General features: G+C 44.6%; 1 protein-coding gene across 2 annotated transcripts in view; it reads left to right on the top strand.

Annotated features, from left to right (window-relative positions):
- LOC145346010 (purpurin-like) overlaps positions 1-18,025 on the top strand; it is a 57,364-nt gene extending 39,339 nt beyond the window's left edge. For both annotated transcript variants that reach the window (XM_080193493.1, XM_080193492.1), the window contains 3 exons: positions 3,168-3,280; positions 12,030-12,242; positions 17,213-18,025. In XM_080193493.1, coding sequence (XP_080049619.1) covers positions 3,168-3,280; positions 12,030-12,242; positions 17,213-17,226 — 340 coding nt within the window. In that variant the 3' untranslated portion in view covers positions 17,227-18,025. The remainder of the gene's footprint in view (positions 1-3,167; positions 3,281-12,029; positions 12,243-17,212) is intronic.
- Positions 18,026-18,751: the final 726 nt, after the last annotated feature.

Genomic DNA, 18,751 nt, shown 5'->3' with positions numbered 1-18,751 from the left:
ACTAGCTAAACAAGGTACAATCTACTGAAATGGTGGTGGTGAAAATGAAACCTATAAATGGCAGTAATATAAAGATGTTTTCTTGAATCTTGAAGATTCATCACAGAATCCCTACAGTGCAGAAGAAGCTATGAAGAGGCATGAACCCATGGCCTCTTCCATTGAAAGGGTGGTCACCATCATGGAGAGTCACAAGCAGATTCAGCAACAGTGTAGTAGACTCCACATTATGTCATCATTGATCAGTCAGTACTTGGTGGCTGGACTGAGTAGATAGGGAGAAACTGTTCCCACTCACAAAAGGATCGAAAATGAAAGGGCACAGGTTTAAAATGATTTGCGAAAGAATTAAGTATGATGTGAGAAAAATTTTCTTCACATAAGTGGTTCGAGTCTGGGATGCATGCAATATTTGAAAGTATGTGGAGGCAGGTTCAATTGAGGCATTCAAGAGAGCATTAGATGATTGCTAGCATAGAAACAATGTACAAGAGTTTGGGGAAAAGCACTAAGTCACATTGTTCATTTGAAGAGCCGGTGCAGACACAATGGGCCAAATGGTTTTCTTCTGCATTGTAACAATTCTGTATCATAGTGATGACACAGAAGTACATGGAAATGCAGGTGGGCCCTGATCATAGGAGGCAGGCAGTGGTAATAGAAAGGGGACACTCCCCACAAGGTGCCCAGTCTCTAGCCACTCATTCATTGAGTTAAATCCATTCAGCTCCGAATAGCCCCCTGACATAGCCACAAACACTTAGTTACACAATTGGATTCATTTGGGTGTCTTCATTAATGTCAGTGTCATGGTGAATAACTTTACTGCAAGGAAACCATTATGTCTTGGCCACTTGCTAAATGTCATGTAGTTCTTAATGCCTCATTGCACACTAATCATTAGGAGCTGAATGGGTCTGAGTTCAACGGTGGGTCTAGGTAATGGTGGATCAGGCTTGAACCTGAGGCAAGGGGACCATATATTGGGATAGAGATTTGCTTGAGGCACACCTACTTGAGGCATTTTGGGGCTCACCTGAGCGTTGCACGCTCCGTGCTCCAGTGAACCATACCTGGATGAGGGCACGTGGGCTTTTCCAGCTTTCAGGTCAGTAAGCAAAGGCATCAGCAGGCACTATGGATGGGCATACTGCACTGACCAATCATATTCTTCCTCCTGTTCCTCTAAGGGCAGTCATTAACCTCTTCCAGTGCCAGTTCCATTCCACCCTATAGTGCCATGTTGTGCAGGGTGCAGCACATCACCATTATACAAGAAGCCCTTAAGGGGTTGTATTCGAAGGCAGCCCCTGGACCAGTCAATTCACTGGAACCATATCTGTAGCAAACCAATTCCCTGCTGAATGATTACCCAAGTCATCAGATAGCACTGGTTATATATTTTGTTTGTCTCTGTGGTAGTGGTCCACACTGGAGTCATCAGCAGTGTTTTCAGCAGATACTTCTTGTCTCCCAGGAATCAGTCATGGAGGTTGTTCAGTGGCCTGAAGAGCGGATGCCTCAGCATGAAAATGTTATGGTAGCTGCTCAGAAACTTTGAACATACTTGTAAGATCATCTGTGATAGTAGAATACGAGCTGTACATTGAACGTGTGGAATATCTTCCTATTTACAAATACACCTGGATACTTTGATAGAGCTTTGATGGTCACATGGATGCAGTCCATCATGCTTTGCAGCTCAGGAAATGCTGCCATGAAGGTGAAACTAACTGTTCTCAGGCTTGACAGATCACATCCATTTCAAACTTCTTGGCCACAGAAGATGGGTGAAAAACAGTATGTGGGTGTGAATGTGCATTCAAAAACATACAAAACATCCTACAGATGAGTGAAGTTATGAGTGACTGATTGTGAGACCTTGCAGATGTCAGCATCCAACATCTGAAATGATCCTGGATGAAATCATATTCAGTGCAACAACCACCTTGACCACTATCGGTGTTCATCCATTCTTCTTGCCTCAGGTATTCTTTCCAAAAGTCTGTGACCACCTGCTGAGAGAACCATAACCTTTGAAGGCACTGTATTCCAAGAAGCTGAGATTTTTCCCTCATCTAACTCCTGGCCTTTTGTTGACCCTTCTGCTGCATATGGCTGCAATGCATTGCTGTAGCTGTCACTCCTTTACCAGTTGCTGGCCCTTCCCCACAGGTTGCTAAGTTGAGTGATGCTGCAGCTCTTTCTCAGTGGTCCACCTGAAGTCAGCATTTGCAGGCACAAAGACACAAGGGTCTGCAGTCCCATTGAAGTGTCAAATATTGCGACAGAAATCTTCGGCAATCTTTTGCCCTGAACTCCAGCCATCTCAATTAGCTACTCCTTTAATGTCGAGTCTTCTGTGGATGTTGACAGGCTTGTCATTTATAGAACTGAATGATTCAGTTATAGGTTTCAATGATTTCCTGCCGTGCGTGGGCTGCTCTTGGAAGTCCAGGAGTGGCCTAGTACTTCATGTCGGTGTGTGTGCTTGATCCTGGACCGATAGACGGGCGCCACAACAGCTCAGTGACTATCACTGCTAGCTGTGCAGATACATGGATTTGGGCCTGTGTCTGTGGGAGTTTGCGCATTCTCCCTGTGGTTGCGTGGGTTTCCTCCGGGCGCTCCGGTTTCCTCCCACACCCCAAAGATGTGCTCTTAGGCTAATCGGTTTCTACCAAATTGACACTATTTCTTCCCTGAATCTGGCTGAGTAGGGTCCCATTCGTAGACATGCAGGGTAGAATAGGTGTAGGGTGATGCGGCGGCGCGGGCTCGTTGGGCCGAAGGGCCTGTTTCCCGTGCTGGGTTGTTCTTTGTTTTGTTCTTTGTTACTCACTTCCTCTAGCTTGCCGAATTTATGGGTTTCAGCTGCTGCCTCATGTCTTTTTCCCCATTCTCCGAGCAACACCACCCTTCCCGTCTCACTCCCGAGCTGTCAGTCTCCACCTCCCTGATAAATTCCACATGTTAACTCTGTTTCTCTCTTCACAAATGATGCAAGATCTATTGAGTATTTGCATTATGTTCTGTATTTATTGAATGGATTCAGTTAATCCCTCAATTTGTAAAGTATTGATTTATAGAAAAATATATTTTCTCAGATCTGAATATTGCAACTGTTACTTTCTTCATCAACTAAATCGTTGAATATTTGCTGGTAGGTTCTGGGTGATCTGTGCAGATATGGTTGCTCAGTATAATGTGCCTGATCCTCATTTCCCAGGAAAAATGGATATGGCTTACCAGGGATTGGCAAGCTACCTGTCCAGTGGAGGTGAGTGATTTGTAATTTTTGTACTTTTTATAATGACTTACCTGTTGCTTAATAATTTTGATTTGATTTATTATTATCACATGTATACAGTGAAAAGTATTGTTTCTTGCATGCTATAGAGGCAAAGCATACCGTTCATAGAGAAGGAAATGACAGAGTGCAGAATGTAGTGTTACATTCATACCTAGGGTGTAGAGAAAGATCAACTTAATGCAAGGTAAGTCCATTCAAAAGCCTAACAGCAACAGGGAAGACGCTGTTCTTGAGTCGGTTGATATGAGACCTCTAATTTTTGTATCTTTTTCCCGATGGGGAAGGTGGAAGAGAGAACGTCTGGGGTGTGTGGGGTCCTTAATTACGTTGGCTACTTTGCCGAGGTAACAGGAAGTGTAGACAGAGTCAATGGATGGGAGGCTGGTTTGTGTGATGGATTGGGCTACATTCATGACCTTTGGGTAGTTTCTTGTGGTCTTGGGCAGAGCAGGAGCCATACCAAGCTATGATACAACCAGAAACAATGCTTTCTACGGTGCATCTGTAAAAGTTGGTGAGAGCCATAGCTGACATGCCAAATTTCCTTAGTCTTCTAAGAAAATAGAGGCATTGGTGGGCTTTTTATACTAGGGTGTCAGCATCGGAGGTGGTGGCGGGGGGGGGAGGGACCTGGACAGTTTGTTGGTGATCTGGATACCTAAAAACTTGAAGCTCTCAACCCTTTCTACTTCATCCCCTTTGATGTAGACACGCGCATGTTCTCCTTCACACTTTCTAAAGTTGATGACAATCCCCTTCATTTTGCTGACATTGAGGGAGAGGTTATTGTTGCTGCACCAGTTCACCAGATTCTCTGTTTCATTCTAGTACTCTGTCTCATCATTGTTTGAAACCTAATTAACCCTAATATCTAATTCTCTCACTGCCTCTGTCTCTTTAATGGATAGCTTTTCGAAGTTATGCTTTGCTGGATAATTTGTATCCATCTACATTCACCAGCATTTGCCAAATTGAAAAACTGTAAAGGCCTTAATACTACAGCAACTCCAGGCCACTATGTTGGGCCTTCTCTTGAGTCTGGCCAAATTAACCATTAACAAGTCCAGGTAGAGGGCAGTTAAGGGGTCACCCATCCTGACAATCCTTGTGTGATTAAGGCCTTCTGTGCTCTGTGGGCACCATGGGACTGTGGGTTTTTTTTTCAACCCTTTTAATCACACTGTTTTAAATTTCCTTTGAGATTCTATTTACTCTGATGCAGTACCCCTTTATGGACCTGTCTTTTAATTTATCCCACAATTTTTGATTTAGTTTATTTGGTTAATCCCAAAGAAGCACATCTGACCAGAAGTCATTGCCCACCATATTGCTATAGAAGGTAAGGCTACTGGCAATAGTGCACACATGACACATTCAATGTGAAATGTAGATTTGGATCTGTGTTCTTTACAGAACCCATTTTGAACTCCTCCATTGCTTCACTCGATATGTGCTGACCACAATGTTGCTTTAAATAGTAGGAAAGTCTGCTCATCAGCATTATTTAAAGGTGATCACTTGGTAGAATACTGCTGAAACGAGGCATATTGCTGAAACTTTTTGTCTTGCACTCATCAGGACAAATGCAGGAATGCCAAATTTCAAATGGTCATAACAATTTCTCTACAAAAGAAAGGGTGCTGATTAGTTGGCAAGTCAACTTTGGCCAAGGAATTGCAGAACATCAAGATGGATAATTGAGTAAAGGGCAAGAATTGAAGTTATTCCTTTTGTTTACAAATAGGTCACTGCTGCACATGAATGTATGTTGCTTATAGCCAGTGTAAATAAACCAGGTTACAAGCTCAACTGATTATCTTAAATTGGTTGTTAATGTAGCCACTAGCATATTCAGAATTGATCAGCAATTGTGGAATCACATCAAACAGCAGACCGTTTGCTTTGCAAGCCAGGATTGTACTTTGATTACAAAAAAACTGAAGGAACGTGCTATTTCATTTGATCAATCAAATGTTGGAACATTAGAGCTGATCAACTCATATAACACGTCCCTCCATCTGTTTGTAATAGAATTTGCAGATGGAAAATAATGTGGATAATTGTGATGTTATCCATTTTGGTAAAAGAATTGGAAAAGTAGTTCTTTTTTAAAAGGTAAGAGATTAGTAATTCAGAGGGACCTGTATACCTTTGAACACGAGTCACAGAAACCTAACATGCAATAGAGAAACAATTAAGAACATAAGAACATAAGAAATAGGAGCAGGAGTAGGCCATCTAGCCCTTCGAGCCTGCCCCGCCATTCAATAAGATCATGGCTGATCTGTTGTGGCTCAGTTCCACTTTCCCGCCCTCTCCCCATAACCCTTAATCCCCTCTCTTATCAAGAACCCATCAACCCGCTTCTTAAAAATATTTAGCGAGGCAGCCTCCACCACTTCAACGGGCAGAGAATTCCAGAGATTCACCACCCTTTGAGTGAAGAAGTTCCTCCTCAACTCCGTTCTAAACCGCCTCCCCTTTATCTTGAGGCTGTGCCCCCTAGTCCTACTGTCTTTTTTGAGCGGGAAGAGTCTCTCCACCTCTATCCTATCCATCCCATTCATCATCTTATACGTCTCAATGAGATCTCCCCTCATTCTTCTAAACTCTAACGAGTACAAGCCTAGTTTATTCAGCCTCTCCTCATAGCTCAATCCCCTCAACTCCGGTATCAGCCTAGTAAACCTCCTCTGCACTCCCTCCAGGGCCAAAATATCCTTGCGCAGGTGCGGCGCCCAAAACTGCACACAGTACTCCAGCTGCGGCCTCACCAATGCCCTATACAGCTGCAGCAAGACCTCCCTACTTTTATATTCAATCCCCCTCGCTATGAAGGCCAGCGTCCCATTCGCCTTCCTGACCACCTGCTGCACCTGCAAGCTGGGTTTTTGCGACTCATGCACAAGGACCCCGAGGTCCCTCTGCACCGTCGCCTGCTGCAGTTTTTCGCCACGTAAGTAATAGTCCTTCCTACCATTCTTCCTACCAAAGTGGACCACCTCACACTTGCCAACATTAAATTCCATTTGCCATTTCCTGGCCCATTCGCCCAGCCTATCTAGATCCTTCTGCAGACTCTCCACACCCTCCGCACAATTTGCCTTTCCACCAATCTTGGTGTCATCAGCAAATTTCGACACCCTGCACTCGGTTCCCTCCTCCAGATCATCTATATAAATGGTAAATAGCTGAGGTCCCAGCACCGACCCCTGGGGCACCCCACTAGTCACCAACCGCCAATCCGAATAGCACCCATTGACCTCCACTCTCTGCCTCCTATTTGACAACCAATCCTCTATCCACGCTAACACCCTACCCCCAACTCCATGTCCCCTGACCTTCTGCAATAACCTCTTGTGAGGTACCTTGTCAAACGCCTTCTGAAAATCCAGAAAGACCACATCCACCGGCTCTCCTCTATCCACTGCCCTAGACACATCCTCATAGAACTCCAGTAAATTTGTCAGACACGACTTCCCTTTAATGAAACCGTGTTGCGTCCGCCCTATCAAGCAATTCCCTTCAAGATGCCTCGCAATTTCCTCCTTAATGACGGATTCTAACATTTTACCTACCACAGACGTTAAACTAACCGGCCTATAATTCCCCGCCTTTTGCCTGGCACCCTTCTTAAACAACGGCATAACATTAGCCGTTTTCCAATCTTCCGGCACTTCCCCGGAATCCAGCGACGTCTGGAAAATAACCACCAAGGCATCCACTATAACCTCCGCCATTTCTTTCAGAACCCTCGGATGCATTCCATCCGGTCCTGGGGACTTGTCCACAATCAGCCCCTCCAGTCTGTCGAGCACCACCTCTCTAGTAACAGTAATGTCATTAAGACCCTCCATTCCTACCACCTTTCCATCGCTAACACCCGGCAAATTATTCATGTCCTCCTCCGTGAAGACAGAAACAAAAAAGTTATTCAAGACCTTAGCCATATCCCCATCCCCTACCACTAGCTCCCCTTTCTCAATTAGGAAAACAAATAATATGTTAACCTTTATTACAAAAAGAATTAGCTTGAGGAAATCTTACTGCAATTATATAGAACCTGGTTGAGAAAAGGGAGAGGGAATCTTGAGCCCACGCTCACCATCCATGCGAATGCCAACAGAGACCTGGAAGTTGCAGTTCTCTCTAGCGAGTTCATGATTTCAGATCTTCTCCTCCCTTTGCTGGCGCCATCATCAGGTTCACGCTTATAACAGACGTGGACCTGCTTTTTAATATTAACCTATCCCCTTGCCAAATAATGAACTCCTCCCTGCCATTTATTGACAACGTGTTGATGTGGCAGCGCATTGGCATGGATTACAACACGTTCACACAAACGTAAACTTGCCATGAGGATCTCCCAGGGACATAGAGGTAAGTAGCATGGCACTGGCACTGCCCCTTGGCAAGTTTGAAACTGCTAGATTGGCATGATGGCAACCTATGCCAAGGGGTGGGCCCCAGTGGGATCCTCATGGGGCGGAGCGGGGGGATTCATTTTAGATGTAGTGATGGCTGGGATCAGATGGAGAACAGGAGATGGTGGCAATAGCTGTTGTGGGGGGAGTGGAGGTGGGTGACAGTGTGAAAGGCATGTCCTGTCCAGTATCATGCGCCATTAGGCCTAAGGTGGAGGCTGAATTGAAATGGCTTATGGATGGGTGCATTGGAACCAGTGATTACAGTGAACAGTTCACTCCAATTGCTCCAGTTTTCAAATCAGATGGATCAATGAGAATTTGTGGCAATTTTAGAGTGACAGTAAATCCAGCTGTGTGTGCAATATTCACTTCCTCTCATCGAGGATCTGTTCAGTGTCTAGACAGGAGGAAAGGAATTCTCCAAAATGGACATATTGCAGGTCTATTTGCAGGTGGGGGTAGTGAAGGATTCACAGCTGCTGCTAATGATAGTCACACATAGGCCTGTTCTGCAATAAGCAGCTTCCTGTTGGCATTATGTCCGCTCCAGCTGCCTTCCAGGGGATCATGGATAAAATCTTGAATTGCTTTACCTGGACGATATTTTGGTCACAGATTTGAGAGAGGAGCACTTAAAGAACTTGGAGGAAATCTTAAAGAAATTGGAGGAGCAATCAAGGGGGAGAAATGTTAGTTCTTTTAAGGACTCAGTTGAGTACCTGGGTCATGTAATTGAGGTGATGGGTTACACAAGGCATCCAAGAAGATGGAGACCATTATGAATGTCCCAAGATCAGAAAATGTGTCCCAGTTGAGATCATTATTGGGACTTATTACTATGGCAAGTTTTAATATTAAAATGTATTGAAATTTATGTAAATCAGGTTCATGTCTGTTACGGTCATGAACCTGCTGAGTATTGGGGAAGATCAGAAGTTGCGATTTCGCTGGTGAGAACTGTGACTTCTGGATCTTGAGCCCCTGCCAGCATTCCTGCATATGGTGAGATTGAGCTCAAGATCACCCCCCCAACCCCTACATGTGTCTAAGGGTTTCTTATGCAGTTCTTTCGCAACTTTTCTGTGGAAGGATTACCAACTTTCTGTTCTGCTGGAAAATCCCTATTTTAAAATTCTAATTTTCTTGCTGTTGGGCATTCAAATCACATACAAAGGCAAAGACAATCACTGAGTCCACAAATCCTTGAAGGTGGCAGCACAGGTGGAGAAGGTGGTGAAGAAGGTATATGGCATGGCATGCCTGCCTTTATAGGCCGGGGTATAGAGTACAAAAGCTGGAGTCTGATGTTGCAGTTGTATAGAACGCTGGTTAGGCCACATTTGGAGTACTGCGTCCAATTCTGGTCGCCGCACTACCAGAAGGACGTGGAGGCTTTAGAGACAGTGCAGAGAAGGTTTACCAGGATGTTGCCTGGTATGGAGGGTCTTAGCTATGAGGAGAGATTGGGTAGACTGGGGTTGTTCTTCCTGAAAAGACAGAGAATGAGGGGAGACCTAACAGCGATGTACAAAATTATGAAGGGTATAGATAGGGTGAATAGTGGGAAGCTTTTTCCCAGGTCGGATGTGACGATCACGAGGGGTCACAGGCTCAAGGTGAGAGGGGCGAGGTATAACTCCGATATCAGAGGGACGTTTTTTACGCAGAGGGTGGTGGGGGCCTGGAACGCGCTGCCAAGTAGGGTGGTGGAGGCAGACACACTGGCATCGTTTAAGAATTACCTGGATAGTCACATGAGCAGCCTGGGAATGGAGGGATACAAACGAATGGTCTAGTTGGACCAATGCGCGGCACAGGCTTGGAGGGCCAAACAGCCTGTTTCCTGTGTTGTACTATTCTTTGTTCTTTGTACCTTATAATGGCAACAGGTTACATGCACGTAACACCATGGAGATGGACACCTGGGGGTGGTCCTTGGTGGCCTGTCAGGCAGACATCAAGAAATCCACTGAGTATTGGAACCCCCTCCCAAGACCTCATTGAGCAGAAGCCAGAGAAGTTTCTGAAAAGGTGGGGAGGGAGGAGAATAAAGATACGCATCTCAGACACAACAGCAGCGAAGGTTCGATGAGGGAGGTGACCATCTTGACCTTGACCATCTGGAAGACTGACCAAAGAAGAAAGGAAGGAAAGAAGCTGCCGTCGAAACTTACCTTTGTGACGATGGACTAGAGGAACTGAGAAAATTGGACTTGCGGTTTAACCAAACCATCTTTGCGCATAGTACCCTTGAATCTGGGGTATCCTCTTGTTTTAAAGGGTTAATAGTAATATTATTAATAAACTTATTGAGCCTTTACTTGTGTTTATCCTTTGTCTATCTTGCAAATAGGGGCATCAGGGTAAAACTTTTGAGTAAGTAAATTGGTCGAAAGTGTCTGAGGTTTTACAGGTACAACAGATCAGTAACCCTGACTAATTATCAAATGTGCTCCTTTTAATTAAAGTTAATTTGGATGTTGTATTGATTAAAGTCTCACAATTATATTGGCATCACACAAGTGCCAGGCAGTGACCATTCCCAATAAGAGAATCTTAACTATCCATCCTTGATGTCCAATGGTATTAGTGATGCTGAATATCCCACCATCAACATTCGGGGGAGGAGTCTACCCTTGACCAGATGGGTCTTCCATTGTGCACCATCTACCAGGCATAAGTCAGGACTGTGATAGAACATTCTCCTCTTGTCTAGGTGAATGTTCCAACAACATATAAGAAGCTTGACAACTTAGAGGAGCAGTCCACTTGATCGGTATTCCATCCACCACCTAAACATTTATGTAGCATGTACAATCTACAAGATGCACTGCAGCAATTTGCCAAGCCTCCAAGAGTATCATCCATGAACTGTACCAAAGAACAAACAACAACACAGCACGGGAAACAGGCCCTTCAGCCCAACAAGCCCGCGCCGCCATTTCAACATTGTGAGTCCCCTCTTCCACCCATGACCCTTGTCTATGCTTATGGCACTCCACACTGGAAACCAGGTTGAGGGGATACTAATTTAGGGACAACTTGTTACACCAATCAGCCTAAGAGCACATCTTTGGGGTGTGGGAGGAAACCAGAGCACCTGGAGAAAACCCACGCAAGCACGGGGAGAATGCGCAACTCCCACAGACACTGGCCCAAATCCATGTATCTGCACAACAAACAGTGATTGTCACTGAGCTGTCATTTTCCCATCAGCTGGTCCAGTTTAAGCGTACACTAACGACGTGAAGCACTAGGCTACTCTTGAAACATCCAAGAGCAGCCCTCGCATGACCCACCGCGTGTATGCCCCTTGTTGGACAACAAGGCGGTCCAAATCACCTGCGGATTAAAAGAGAAAAACATCAATAACATGCACATCTTATGCAAACATTCAAGGGAATCCCCAGAAGCTCAAACTTAGAACAACAGGAGCAGCAGTCGCATGGGAACACTAACACCTGCAGGTTCCTCTCCAAGCCATTCACCATACTGATGTAATTAGAACTATGTTGCTGTTCCTTCATTGTTGTTGGCTTAAAAACCCAGTACTCCCTCCCTAACAGCTCTATGGGGTGTAACCAAATTGCAGCAATTCAAGAAGATGGCTCATCATCATCTTCTTACATTTATCACTCAAAAGTACTTAGAATAATTTGACCAAACTTTGTGTTCAGTGAAAATTTATGATGTTGGTAATGAACTTCACACTATTCGATGTATTTGATCAGGGATTAGATGGTGAGGTGCTGTTTTTTCAAAGTTTATGGAGGAGTGTTGCATTTGAATCAATAACTTCTAGATGTTCTAATTCAGTTCCAAATAACCATAGGCAAAAGTTGCTGCCCGAGTTTCACATAAAATAATAGTGAGCATTGTTAACTTCACCATTATTTTTTGCACAAACATTGTGAGGGGTGGGGCATAAAGATGCCAGCAATGCCAAATATGAGAATACCACATTTAAAGGGCATCCCAATCTCAAATTAATGTCAAAGACCCCACCCAAATGCTGGTATCGGGGTGATGGTTGGGGGGGAGGGGTTGCGGCTGATGTCCCGGCACACATCCCCTCCCCCCAGTTGAAGCGAATACCTGCTATGGGGTTGCCAGTAGGACCCACCCCTTGGCAGTGTCAACTTAAAGGTTAAAAACTTTATTTTCCAAAATTCCAGTGTAATGCATATTCAGAAAAAGATTCACCTTATTGTAAACTGTGACAATGGATAGAGTATCTGATATATAATTTATCAATATTTCTCTTGTCTATTTTTAATTTCGCTCTCTAGGTGATCAATATTGGGTTATTGACACCGACTACGATAACTATGCCATTACATATTCCTGCCGTAGACAGAAGGATGATGGAACGTGCGATGATGGCTATGCCATCATCTTCTCCCGCAATCCACTTGGTCTTCCACCAAATATCCAGCGCATTGTTCGTCGGAGACAAGAAGAGATTTGCCTCTTTGGGCAGTTTGAACCAGTACTACAATCCGGTAAGTAACATTAAGATTTGTTAAAGATGAACAGAAACCCATATCCATCCTCCTGTAGGAAATACTCCATTCTCAATGGGTGAACTTGGGAAAAAGTGTTTAAAAATCCAATGCTGCTATACCTGATTTTCTGGGCATCTTATGTACCTAAACATTCAATATGGTGGATTGGTACACTTATGCAGGTGTCACAAAGTAACTATTTCAATTACTCATTAGAATAAGCATTTGATGCTTCTTTTTAAGACCCATTCATGTTTAGGCTGTTTCTGCATCTGACTACTTGTGACACCAGCAGCCAGCTAGGACGCTTCAGCAATATTGTGTCACACAAGAGCCCTTTAGATTTGGGTTAGTTACTGGTTTATTATTCTTGTTTATATTTCAACCATCATTGGCCAGTTTTCTCTGAAAATTTAATTCTGACATCTATAAAGTTTTTACTATTGTGCTACAGTTTATTATTGCCTTTGAAACAGTTTTATTGAAGCCATGTATGATCTGGCAGAGCTGTCTTTGTGAGGAAGAACTGGAAATAATAAGGAAGGCAGCAGAAAACAGGAGCAGCTTGCAGAAGTGGGAGAAGGACATTTCACACAAGACATTGTCTACAGTGGATTACCAATGGGTAGTCAACTTTACTGCATACAATGTGTGAAGCGCCTTCGCTTCAGAAAATAGCTTGTAACTGGTAATACCATGTACTGCAATCAAAACCTGAACTTTATGTTAGGTCACTGATAGCTCTGCCTGTAACTGACAAGATCACGCTGACTTTGACATTTCTGCAAAAAGCTCCTTTTGGGCTGCAACAGATGATATCACTGACAATTCTCAGTATACAGTCCACCAGAGAAGAACTTAGAAAAGCTACGTCAACACGATGGGACACAATCTTATCATCTCGCTGCACCTGTCGATCGATGTAATGAACTGGGAAAATACCATGCAATGCTAAAAAATCTGATTCACGCCCAGTGCCTAAATGCTTTTAACATGACTTTCACTGCATTTCAATTTCATTAGCAAGATTGGCACGCTTGTGCTCCCACTTCCCACCTCTTTGACGTGATGTCATGCCAGCGTAAATTACTACTGCTTTATAAAGATGTGGTTCAAGCACAGCAGTATTGAAAGTGAGCAAGGAATACTACTGAGCACCAACCTCGGGCACAAGGGGCAGAGATCTCAAATGCTGTCAAGCATGGGGATGAGGTGGGGGGCTTGCATGAGTGCACGGGTGCACATGCTGGTCTGGGGGTTGCATTGGCCTGGGGCTCATGTTGCACGCATTAGTCCTGCCTACTGAATGACCCCCCTAGGAGTTGTTTATTAGTTTGGATTCCAACTCCACAAATGTCGCTCTGGTTATCCTGTCTGCCGGACAGGCTCTGTGGCTGCCTGCTGAGATTCCAGCCCAGGCCCCACTAACAGTAACAAACACCAGGCCTGGCAACTGTTGCTCCAATCAAGGGAGCTCAGCAGGTGCTAACACAGCTCCTCACACTGCATTGATGCTGCTGTGCTTCCCACAATGGCAGCCCATAGAATCCATAGTGCAGAAGGCTGTTCAGCCCATCGAGTCTGCACTGACTCTCAAAAAGCACCCCACCCTATCCCTGTAATTCCACATGTTTACCCCACTACTCCCCCTACCTACACAGCTGTGTGCATGCCACCCCAGAAGCATACAAGACAGCTCAGACTTTCCTGGGCTCTTCAAGTACCAGCATAGGCTGACGGGATGGCTTGTGGAGGACAAGATCTACCCACTGAGGGCTTAGCTGATGGCACTATGAGGCCCATGCTACCACCTGACCCATCATCAAGCGGTGTATCAGTCCCCTGAAAATACTGTACCACTGTCTGGACTGGTACCCTCCAGTACAGCCCCCTGAGGGTGTCTCGCATTGCGCTGGTCTGCTGTGTGCTCCACGACATTGTGCAGCAGTGGGGCAACATCCTGGAGGAGGAGGGGAACCAGGCGGATGACCCTTGGGAGGAGAAAAAGATCCAGGAGGAGGTGGAGGATGAGGCCGAGGAGGAGTAAGGGGATGGAGGACAAGCAGTGGCAAGGGTCCAGCAGAGCAAGGAAATGAGGAAGGCCCTGATCAATGCAAGGTTCTCCCAATAAGAGGGGTGGTGTCCTGAACTCCAATGCCACACCACTCTCAACCCGTCGGCTTTAACATCACCCCCGAACCTCCCAGCCCTACAGGTCCCTTGAAATCACACTAGGATGATGGGCCTGGGTTGCCTGTATTAGCAAGATACTGGTTCAGGCAGGAGAGTGATGACGACTTGCTATGTGGCATGCTGTGATGCTGCCCTGGCGCAACACAAGTCTGATTCCTACCTGTTCTCTGACTGCACACTGGCGCCCAGGCCCATATTTGAGCGACAGTGTGAAGCAACATCGTGCAGACCAATGCATTGGGTGTGAGTTGATCAGTGCTGGGGGGGTGGGGGAGCTGGTCCTACCATCTGGTGAGTACGGATGATGCCATCTCAGGCTGTCCACTGGGCCTACCACCACCCCCCAACCCAGCTGGGACCTCTTGGGGAGGGGGGGGTGGTGAGGGCTGGGGCAGAGGAGCTCATGGGACAGTGGGTAGCACTGTTGCCTCACAGCACAAGGGACCTGGGTTCAATTCCTGCCTTGTGTGATTATCTGCGTGGAGTTTGCACATTCTCCCCGTGACTATGAGGGTTTCCTCCAGGTGCTCTGGTTTCCTCCATTGACCAAAGATGTGCACGTTAGATTGAGTGGCCATGTTAAATTGCCCCTTAGTGCTAGGGGGATTAGTGACGTAAATATGTTGGGTTACGGAGAATGGTTTTTTATGTGGGATTGTTATCAGTACAGATTTGATGGGCCAAATGGCCTCCTCCTGTACTGTAGAGGTGCAAGACCAGTGAATCCCCCATCAGTGGTGGGGGCCAGTGACCCTTCTGCCCTAACGGCATTTTCAGATGAGTGCTTGAAGTACCCCAGCAGTCAGGGATTTGGCACAGATGCTGGGAATTGGGACTCAGAGTGGGCCGAAGGGCCCTCTCTCATTCAGACTGGTACTCTGCACCTCTATGCATACGGTTAGGGTACTGTCATCCCTGTGGGAGGTGGTGGATCACAGACAGAGCAGTCACAACTGTGGGGTGCAATAACATTTAATAATGAGTATTTAAAGTCCATACTACCCTAACCTTGGCACAGTGCATGACTTCACCTATGCCCTCTAAGTGACCCTACAACTTCTTAATCTTACATGATCAATCGCTAGATCTAGGTGACTCCCAGGATGAACATTAGAGATGGAGGTGGTCGGTTGTGTTCCGCGCCCCTGGGCCTGTGATGCCCTTGGCAGGTGACCTCTGGACCTGGAGGGCCTAGGCAATGTTCAGGTGTCAAGAATGTGGCCCTGCCACCCTGTTCTGGTTGCTGGGAGATGTATCAGCATCAGGAAGAGGGATTCAGAAGGCATCTTGCATACCATCCAATACACTCTTTGGAGCAAGGGCTGACGCAACATGAAAGGAAGGTAAGGCCTCTGAGCAGCCCAGCCACAGCCCCCCCAACCCTGATTATGACTGTGGCCCTAACCCCGAGCTGCATTCTATGCAACGCCTGCATTCTCCCTGATGCCCCTTGAGTGATGGACTGCCTAAGAAATCATGGCCACCTTAGCGCTGATCTCCGACATCCCCCTCAGAGGTGACAGCATCAGGTTCATGCTTGTATAGATCTGTGGTAAATGGCGTTGATGTAACATCGCGCCAGCTGAATGCTCAGAAAGGCTTTAGTATCCGGCATGATGCCTGCTAATGGTTTCTACTGTTCTCCGGCATGTTCCACATCACTCAGCCAGTGAGATTCGTTCAAAATCAGGAAATGCAATCTCACTGGCGAAATCATGTTTTCTGAACTCTCCACATTTTGAGCCCATGCCATTATTCCTATGGATGGAGAGAGTGGGCTCAAGATCCCACCCCTAAAGTCTAGAATGGGCTTAGCAGAATGCGAGTTGGTAAATATCACTATGAAAGAAATGGCTTAAGAGAGAAAACAAGAAACTATGGACTAGTTAAGGGTGTTCAAATGGTCAGTGGATAGGCATATGGGTAACATTGAAATAGTTTAGGTTAGAGGGTCGTTAGATTGGTTCCACTGGTCGGCGCAACATCAAGGGCCGAACGGCCTGTACTGCGCTGTAATGTTCTATGTTCTAGTTAGCTTGTATTAGTTGTCAGGAAAACGCTGAGATATATTATTTGGCAAACATATTTACAATACATTTGGAAAAGCACAGTGTGCTCAGTTACAAATGGAAAATCATATTTGACATATTTATTAGAGTTGTTTAAGGATGTAACTATTAGGGTAGCTAAAGGAGATTTAGGATACTTGTATTTTCAAAGGGCATTCAATAAGGTGTTCCATTAAAGATTAATGTACAAAATAAGGGGGTCAAGGAGTTGAATATGGATGGAGTCTTGGTTAATGGAGAAGCAAAGAGGAGGGATATATGGAACGTTTTCAAATTGGGCGTTGAACTATTGGAGTAGCACAAGGATCCTCTATTTAGAATCTATATTAATGACTTAGATGAAGATAACAAGAGCAATGCATCCAAGTTTTCTGACAATGTAACGCTAGGTGAATGTTGGCTGTAAGGAAGACATAAAGGCTGCAAAGAGATACAGGGCCAATATTGCAGTGCCTGCCTCCTTCTCTGCCTAGTACCTGAGTTGTGCCTTTACAGGCATGGGTCCCCTTAATTTCAGCAAGGAACCTTCCCTTGACCACAATCAGGCAGTTGAGTCGTTGGTGGAGCTCCCCTTCCCAGCAGGCTGATATTAGAGGGGTGTGGATTATGGGGACAAATATTTATAGAAAATAGTAATTTGACTGGTTTAACTACACCTGATTGCTCATAATCTTATTTGATTTATCATTTTTTCACTTGTTTTAGGTGCCTGCCCTTAAAGCTCAGGAGGGAAAAGCAACTTATCTGGAGTTGGAACAAACTTTCATTACAATATGGGATTACAGTGAGAGGAAATCTACTTACAGAAGACAAAAAGCTTAGATGCTTTAAAATTTATTGGTCAGAATAGTTGGTTATCATAAACCAAAGGCTTTTTTCTGTACTTAATAGCAGACATAATGCTTGCAGTATTTTGGCTTTAAACATAAAAAGGAAAGTGGGCCTCAGCACAAATTTCCCATTCTCAAATATAACCCCAATGTTATGGTTTTGTAGAAAACGCTGGGATGAAACCTAAAGACCATTTTTTTTCTCAAACAATAGAGGAAGGATAAGAATTGCTGTTGTGTCGTGTATGTATCAAGAGACGGACATAATTGCGACCTTTACCGATAAATGTATCAAAAATAAAGAGAGACTTAACACTAGAATTTTACTAATACACATAGGGGTTGTATTTCTGTGGGGGTTCTCCTGATCGCTCACCACAACTTTGCAAAGCTGCAAAGACCCAGAGAAACCGGCTTAATGCCATCGTTCATTACACTATTTTTTTGAGGATTTTGCAACTATCCCACTGATCTCAACATTGTAAACTTGTGAGTCTACTTTTGCAATATGCTACTCCTACAATTTGAGATTACAATTTATGATTAAAGAAGTGGATGAGGTAAACATCTTCCAGGTACACAAATTTCTTGCAGAAAGTACAAACAGATCTTGGACAATCCAGATCTGTGGAGGAATTGAATATATTGAACAATGGGTCTGTCATTAAAAAGGAGAATATTAATATTACATCAGAAAAAGTGTATTTGTATTATTTTTCACACTAAACTGCAGGGCAACAAGTTGTGAAGTTGTTGCTACAAATAATGACTGAAAAGATGCATGTAATGGGAATTTGGCATTTGGGATTTGAAATTTACAACCCTCCAAGATTTCTCCATTCTTGCAATTTTGGTGTCATATGAACCCCTGATTTCCATTACCCCACTATTGATGACCATGTTTTCTACTGACTACACTCTGAAATTCCTTCCCTAAACCTTCCCACCATTTTCTCCCCTCCTTTAAGAAACTCCTTAAATCCTAGCTCTTTGACTAAGCATTTATTCACCTGTCTGATTATTTATTTATGCAGCTTGGAGTCCATTTCTTCTTTGTCTTGGGACATTTACAATCTTATAAATGCAAGTTGTTAGTCTAAAAAGGTAAATCCAAATAACTACAGCTGCGTGTAAACTCCAAAAGTCAATCAAAGGATCATAGTAGCAGTAATTTTCTGACACCAAGTCAGATTCACAAAGCCACAACCTCCAATGGGCTCCAAGCTCTAACAAAGTCTTCTAAAAGAACGGCACAAGGGTAAGGTTGCAGTGTGGAGAAAGCAAGAGGTACATATTCACATCATCTGCAGTATATAAATCAGAAGATAATGTGCAATGAGGGGAAGTGGGATTAGGTTTGAGGGTATTGTCAATTTTGATGGTTTCAACCCACCAGGGCATTTTCTCAGCCATA

The sequence above is a fragment of the Carcharhinus amblyrhynchos genome, chromosome 1 (genome assembly GCF_965287045.1).
Source record: "Carcharhinus amblyrhynchos chromosome 1, sCarAmb.v2.hapA, whole genome shotgun sequence".
Lineage (NCBI taxonomy): Eukaryota > Metazoa > Chordata > Chondrichthyes > Carcharhiniformes > Carcharhinidae > Carcharhinus > Carcharhinus amblyrhynchos.
This window is presented reverse-complemented; position numbering and strand designations above follow the sequence as displayed.